Source organism: Triticum dicoccoides, chromosome 3A (genome assembly GCF_002162155.2).
Source record: "Triticum dicoccoides isolate Atlit2015 ecotype Zavitan chromosome 3A, WEW_v2.0, whole genome shotgun sequence".
In the NCBI taxonomy this organism is placed as follows: Eukaryota; Viridiplantae; Streptophyta; class Magnoliopsida; order Poales; family Poaceae; genus Triticum; species Triticum dicoccoides.
Window position 1 is genome coordinate 669,639,306 of NC_041384.1, and position 7,709 is coordinate 669,647,014.

At 43.6% G+C, this 7,709-nt stretch overlaps 1 protein-coding gene across 4 annotated transcripts; it reads left to right on the top strand.

Moving 5' to 3' along the window:
* Positions 1-1,543: 1,543 nt before the first annotated feature.
* LOC119270088 (probable histone acetyltransferase HAC-like 1) lies at positions 1,544-6,936 on the top strand. Of its 4 annotated transcripts, none has more exons than XM_037552053.1 (9): positions 1,544-1,880; positions 2,213-2,318; positions 2,437-2,714; positions 3,150-3,282; positions 3,378-4,695; positions 5,034-5,139; positions 5,254-5,530; positions 6,060-6,193; positions 6,337-6,936. In XM_037552053.1, the coding sequence occupies exons 5-9, from the start codon at positions 4,568-4,570 to the stop codon at positions 6,553-6,555; spliced, it is 864 nt and encodes a 287-aa protein (XP_037407950.1). In that variant the 5' UTR covers positions 1,544-1,880; positions 2,213-2,318; positions 2,437-2,714; positions 3,150-3,282; positions 3,378-4,567; the 3' UTR covers positions 6,556-6,936. The 4 variants fall into 4 exon arrangements, with proteins under 4 accessions (XP_037407950.1, XP_037407953.1, XP_037407952.1 ...); XM_037552056.1 differs by having other exon boundaries at positions 3,155-3,282; XM_037552055.1 differs by having other exon boundaries at positions 2,437-2,699.
* Positions 6,937-7,709: the final 773 nt, after the last annotated feature.

The following is a 7,709-nucleotide window of genomic DNA, read 5'->3' on the forward strand; positions in this document are numbered from 1 at the left end:
AAAAGTTCATCGTTTTGGAAAAAGTTCGTCAATTTTGAAAAAAGTTCATCGATTTTGAAAAATGTTCATTGTTTTTGGGAAAAAAGTCATAGATTTTGGGAAAAAGTTCATCGATTTGAAAAAAGTTCATCAAATTTAAAAAAGGGTCATTGATTTCGAAAATAGTTCATCGAACTTGAAAATAGTTCACTGAATCTGAAATAAGTTCATTGGATTTGAAAAAAAGTTCATCGGATTTCAAAAAAAAGTTCATCGAAACTGAAAAGGAATTCATTGATTTCGAAAAAAGTTCATAGAATTTGAAAAAGGATGAGGAAAAAGGAAAAACTAAACTGACGTGGATAATAAATAATTAGACTGAAATTTCAATTAACAGAAGTTGTCATGGTCGGGTGGCTAGAGCAAATTGCTCGCAGTGTTCAGGTTCTGGGTTCGTTCCCTTGTTCATTCACTTTTCTCTTTTTTCTCTAAAAACAGAAGAAGAAGAAAAAGCAAAATGGGCCAAGCCCAGCTAACTCAGCTGCAGGCGCCCGTTTGGAAATTGCACTGTAACGGCGCCTGCAGCGCCAAATAGTAAATGCCACGCGCGCGTGCGTCCAATGGTCGAGCTTTCGCGCAGAAAGGAAGAGCGCATGGGCCAGCCCATTAGGAGGAAACGAAGCTCCAGACGAATAAAAAATAATTCAAGCGTAAACCGAAGCTCGAACCCGCGACCTCCATTCATTCAGCTAGCGTTGCTAACCAACAGAAGCTGCGACCTGTTGTGGCAATCAAAGGCTCGAACGTTTAAGTACATACTCTGTTGAATTCTTTTTTTAAAGTATGCATAAAGTATTTTGTATATCCGTTGAACATTTTGCAATATCCGTTGAACATTTTCTTAAAATAAGTTGAACATTTTAAATAATACACGATGAACTTTTTTGAATATACGATGAACTTTTTTGAAAATATGAATATACACGCTGAACAATTTTCGGATACGCACTGAACATTTGTAAAAGAACGTTGAACAATTTACGAATACACACTGAACATTATGTAATATATACAGTGAACAAAATTAAGAAACATATTGAGCATTTGTATATTCGTTGAAAAAACAAAACCGAAAGAAAAAAACCAAAACCAAAAGAGGAAAACAGGACAAAAACCAAAAACCAGAAGAGAAACAAGAGAAAACAAAACCAGAAGAAACATAAACAAAACTAGAAGAAGAAAACCGGAGCAAAACCAGAAGAAAAAAACAACAAAGAAAACCAAAACGTGGAAGAAAAAAAATTAACGAAAGAAACAGCAGCGAACGAAAAAGAAGCACGCGAACCCGTAGTGAGCCGGCCCAACATGCACGCGAACGGAAACAGCTGTGAGCGTTTCCTCGGCAGCTTGCCGCACACGGGCGTCCAATAGGATTCGCCCTTGCCGCACACGGGCGTCCAATAGGATTCGCCCAGGACCGTTTAGCTCGTGCCATGTCGTGACTGCGTGCTAACGGGCCGGCCCAGATGGCCAGGTTTGATTCTCTGACGCTGGAGCAGCGAGCACGCCGCTGGCCCACCACCTGTACTCACCCGGCCTCGTGTAGTCCGTCTCCCCGCCTCACCCTCGCCTCCGGCCGCCGCTCCTCTCAGGTGGGCCCTCCTACCACCCTTCAGCGACGCCATCTCGCATCCAGCTTGCGCTGCGCTGCGCCGGGGTTGACGGGGGCGGCGTGTGTGAGGCTCGCCCAGACTGCGCCGGTGAATCAGATCGGACGCGCTGGTGTTGACGGCGCCGTCGCGGATGCCGCAGCGGCAAAGTCAGACGCAGGATGCGACGGGCCTCCACGCGGGGGTCGATAATCAGTTTGTGATGCTGCGCAACAGTACTCGGGAGAAAATGTAAGCGCTCGTCACTGCTCCAACTGGAATGAATCCAAATCTATACTCGTAGTACTCTACTCACTGAAGTCACTGGTCAACCGGTCAGAAGTTTTAATCGTACTAAACAACAGTGTCAAGTTTATTAGTACTATATATGTTATTTCATTCACAAACCTATGTGCAAAGGTGATCGTAGGTATAAACTATCAGATTTAACGGATACAAATTTTGGAACTCTGGGGCTGTAGTTGGATCCAATTTTCAGTTCTGTTTATACTGTCAAAATGCTCATGGTTTGATTCTGGTATGATAACAAGGGCATTATTTTATACTTGTTCTTGAATCGGCAGATTCGACTATATGGGAAGGAAGCCATCCTCGGCTATTTATCAGGGGCGGCTGCCGGAGCTTGCGAGACGGCTCGAGGAAATCTTGTTTAGAGAATTCCCAAACAAGGTGTTGATCTCTTTCCTACTTCTTTTTTACCTTTGGTTTTCGAGCAATCAAGTCATCTCCTAGCAAAGGTAAATAAAATTGCTTCATCATTTTAACATTTTCTGTTTTTTTTTGACAGAATGAGTACTACAATATGATGAAGGGGGCGATTGAGACCCACTTGCGGTTTGCCATGAAAGTCTTGAGTGTTCAGACCCAGCAACAACAACAGAACCGATAATTGTCAAGGCAGATAACACGCATCCTCGCTATGGGACACTGATTGTGACACCTGGTATCACGCATGGCACAAGTACAAATTCTGGAATGTCTCATGTGACTGGCAAATCGTTGGCCCTCTGTCGTTTGGTGCAGACATGGTTCCTCTGAACGCCAACATGGGTACCTTGCTGCCGGGTGCAGATAGTTTTACTGAACTTGTGCTCATTTCCTTCAGCCTGTGCACCTTAACTTGAAATTCTTCTGTACCATGCTGTAGAACTTCTAGCTTTGAAATCCAATAGCCAGCAACATATTAGACAAAATTGAACATATGTGTTAACACCTAACAAACCACATTTTTGGAAGTCTAGCTTGTTTGGGAAAGACCATCCACTAAGTATCTTCCTTCGGACTCTTAGCCTCCTTTTTTTTCAATATCAAACAGAAATGGGATTTCACACTGTTCAATCTCATTGTTTGCACATATTTATTTATGGCATCTTTTGACCTACATATACTATTCGGTCTTCGAGCTTTATGCTCTAGTGTACATCACCTTTTTTTTCCTAGTTTCCCTTTTTGGACTATGTTTCCATTTAATAACTTGGTTTGTGTTGCTTTCTTTCCAAGGGAAGCTCCCGATGAGCATGTGAACACACTGATGTCTATGAAGATGAACCATACACACCATGATCGCCCCAGAGCATGCAACAACAACCTCGTGATAGACACAGTGGACACACCTGCAACCAACGGACTCTTGGTAAGAATTGTGCATTGTACTTCACAAATATCATGTATAGTAGTTACATCACTTCTCCAAGGCTTGCTTAACAACTGCAGCTCATGGTGATGCAGAAACCCTGTGTACCTGTGAAGGAGTCCCGAAAGGAACCAAAGTTCAGCTGCCCAGTCTGCATGAATGAGCTGGTCGATGCGTCATCGACCATCTGTGGCCACATCTTCTGCCAGAACTGCATTGAGGCCTCCATCCAGGCTCAGAGCAAGTGCCCGACCTGTCGTAGGACCCTAACCAGGAACGGTTTCCACCGCGTCTAACTCCCGGCGATGGACTAACCTGGTCCAGCCATTCTGGGCAGAGCAGAGCCTTGGCACCTGTGCTCCTCTCTCTTCTTGCAACTGTTTATTTTCTCCACATTGATGACGATCGTAACTCCTCAAGTGCCTCCTGCAACTGCTCCTCCCTCCACACTGCCCCACCCATGAACAGCATCCTATCCCCCTATATAAGGGCATCCAGTGACACGATGAAGGGGACTTCCAAGATCTATCGAAGACCTAGTCTAGCCACTTAGCCAAACTGATCTAGGCATCTCGCCGAGATCAACCATCTAGAACTCGACGAGTTGCTCTTCAACTCGTCGAGACCCCCATTGTAATCATTCTTTGTACTCTATCTTCAGATCATCCCATATAAGCAAGAGTAGGGCCATTCCTAGGGGCTCGAACCTGGGTAAAACGTGTGTCCCATGTTTATCTGACGACTTGTGGTTACTTTCCACTCTCATACATATCTACCTGTGACTCTCCCTTTTTGGACTTCAAGAGAGTTTTCTTGCGTTTCAAATTTTGGAAAGTTGGAATGGTTGTGCCTGAAAGGTTTGATCTACATATTTTATTGGCAATTTTTGTTTAATACTATTTTGAAAATTTAGCATTGCGTGGTAGTGGGTAGTTGGCGAGTTAGTGTCGTTAGTAGAAGTTAGTTTAAACAGCTGGAAGTCCATCCAAAACTTTTTGCAATCTGTGGTGTATAACCAAAGCCACACGGCGCGCCAGGCTCCGCCCCCGGTCAAAACTAGTTTTAACACGTGGCATAGCGTGTAGGGTGATTCCGAAGGATTTCTCTTGCAGCAAACTTTGTACCATTATTCTTGCCCAGAAGCAACTCTGTGACGAAGAGTGGTTATATAGAGCGGGAAGCACGCCGCTGGCCGACCACCAGTATTGACTCTCCAGGCTCAGGTAGTCCGCCATTGGTCTGGGACTGTGTAAGGCTCGGCTGGCTGGCTGCGAAGATTGGGCCCATGAATCAGGTCGGTGGTGCTGGCGACGGGATGCCGCCGCGGCAAAATCAGATGCGGGATGTGGTGGACCGCTCAGCAGGGGTCGATCCCAAGTTCATGGTGCTGCGCATCAATACTCGACAGAAGATGTAAGCGTTCATTAATGCTTCAACTGGAATGAATCTACTCCTACTATTTTACTGATCAATTGGTCATAGGTTTTAATTGCAGCATGCTCTAAACAACAGTATCAAGTTTATTTATACTATGTTATTTCATTCACAAAAATATAAGCAAAGGTGATCGTAGATATACCATCAGAATTAATGGTTTCCCTAAGTTTACAAAGGATTTGCATCTAAATTTTGGAACTCTGGGACTGCAGTTGAATCCTCTTTTCAGATCTATTTATACTATCAAAATGCTCATGGTCTGAATCTGATAAGAAAGCAAGGGGATATTTTTATACTTGTTCTTGAATTGGCAGATTCGAGTACATAGAAAGGAAGCAACCATCGGCTATCTGGCGGCGGCGGCTGCCGGACCTTGCGAGCCGGCTTGAGGAAATCTTGTTTAGAGAATACCCAAACAAGGTGTTGATCTCTTTCCTACTTGTTTGTAGCTTTGGTTTTCGAGCAATCAAATCATCTCGTAGCGAAAGTAAATATTATTGTTTCGTCATTTTATTTTTATTTTTATTTTGTCAGAGGGAGTACTACAATATGACAAAGGGGCCGATTGAGCCCCACTTGCAGTTTGCCATGAAGCTCTCGAGTGTTCGGAATCGGCAACGACAACAGAACCGACAATTGTCAAGGCAGATAACATGTTCCCCTTGCTATGGGATAATGATTGTGACACCTGGTATCACGCAAGGCGCAAGTGAGAATTCTAGAATGTCTTTCGTGGCAGGCAACACTGGCCCTTTGTCGTCGGGTGCAAACATGGTTCCGCAGAACACCAACATGGGTACCTTGCTGCCAGGTGCAGATAGTTCTACCAAACTTGTGCTTATTTCCTTCAGGCGGTGTACCTTAACTAGATATTCTTCCTATCATATGCGTTAGGACTTGTGGCCTAGAAATCCAATAGCCAGCAGTATGTTGGACAAAATTCAACCTATGTGCTAACGCCTAATATAAATCACCTTGTTTAAGAGTCTAGCTTGTGTTTTTGGGGAAAAACACCCACTAAGTAGCTACTGTATGACAAAAGAGCTCTAAGTAAAATGTTAACCTGAAAGATCCTTGTCAAAATTTGGCATTAAGTACCTTCCTTTGGACTCTTAGATTCCTTTTTTTCAATCATCGATTCGAAATAAGATATTACATTGTTCAGTCTCGGTGTATGCCCATATTCATGTATGTTATTTACGGAATTTGCATATACTATTCAGTTTTGGAGCTTCATGCTGTAGTAGACAGGTCACAGGTGTATATTTCCATTTGTCCTAGTTTCCCCTTTTGGACCATGTTTCCATCTACAAATTTGGTTTGTGTTCCTTTCTTTCCAGGGGAAGCTCCCAATGAGCATGTGAACACACTGCTATCTCTGGGGATGAACTCTACACACCATGACTGCTCGGGAGCGTGCAACAACCACCGTGAAATAGACATGGTGGAAGCGCCTGAAACCAACAGACTCTTGGTAAGAATTGTGCATTATACTTCACAAGTATTCCCTCTGATCCAAAATAAGTGTCACGGTTTTGATCGGAGGGAGTATCATGCTATAGTAGTTATATCAGCTCTTCAATTATTGCTTACAAACTTCACCCTGCGTTGACGCAGGCACCCCATGCATCCGTGAAGGAGGTCGCAAAGAAACCAAAGTTCAGCTGCCCAGTCTGCTGGAACGAGCTGACCGATGCGTCATCGACCATCTGCGGCCACATCTTCTGCCAGAAGTGCATTGAGGCATCCATCCAGGCTCAGAAGAAGTGCCCTACCTGCCGTAGGACGCTGACCATGAAGGATTTCCACCGTGTCCACCTCCCGACGATGGACTGAACTGATCCAGCCATTACGGGCGCAGCAGAGCCTCAGGCACCCGTGTTCTTCTCCTCGCCTGCATTGCGGTCATTCTATCTACACAGGGTTGCCTCTACCATTCAGTTTCCTGCCCCAACTGTGTGACTGGCAACAGTTTCGAGGTGTCGTTACCAATCAGTCTGTATCCCTAGCGCTAAATAAAACCGTACTCTCTTTGTTCGGGTTTATAATAAGGTCTGTTTCTTTTGTCTTAAGTCAAACCAACTTGAGTTGTATATGTTGCTTTTCTCATAATTTGTTGCCTTATAAACCTGAATGGAGGTACCAGTGTTTTGTGTGGAAGGTTGTGCTTGCTATCGTGTGATTCATGTGCAAAGAAATATATAATATTTCGTTTTAGTTTGTGTCTGTAATTTCTTATATGATGTCAGCTTGCTTCCACTTGTGCTAAAATTGAAGTCATTTTTTTGTTTCTCTGGAGTCTTACATCCACTTGGGCCTGAAAACACTACGACCCAACCTGTGGTTGGGTGGTTAGAGGGACAATGATATCTTCAGCCCATCAGTGTTCAAGTCTTGGTGCTCGCATTATTCTTGGGTTTATTTCAGAATTTCCGGCGATGCGCTTTCAGTGGGAGGAGACGTTCCCGTCGACGACGAGGCATCTATGGTGACTTCGTAAATCTCAAGATGATATGCCAGCTTAGTCTCTCGAATGTGCTCATAGGGGTAGAGTGTGCGTGTATGCGTTCATCGAGGTGAATGTGTGTATGCATGAGCGCTTGCGTCTATGTTAAAACAAAGATATATTGGGTCCTCTTTGTTTCAAAAAAAAAAAATTCTACTGGGTTCCCACTATAGGGGCGCCTATGTCTCGCTTCACGCTAGATGTAGGGTGGTCTCTCGACTGCAGGATGGGACGAGCAAGGCGCACGCGAGGCCACAAGGCACAACCTCCTTTTTCTAGTTTTTCACGTGTTTTGTTTTCCTGTTTTCCTTTATTAATTGTTTTTATACTTTCAATATTTAACGTAAAACATTTGAAAAATGTTACATGTGTATAGAAAAAACATTTCGGACGTATGAAAAAATTCAATATAACCAAAAAAATAGACATAAAAAATTTTAATCATGTATTTGTAAGATGTCAAATATGTACAAAAAATTTATCC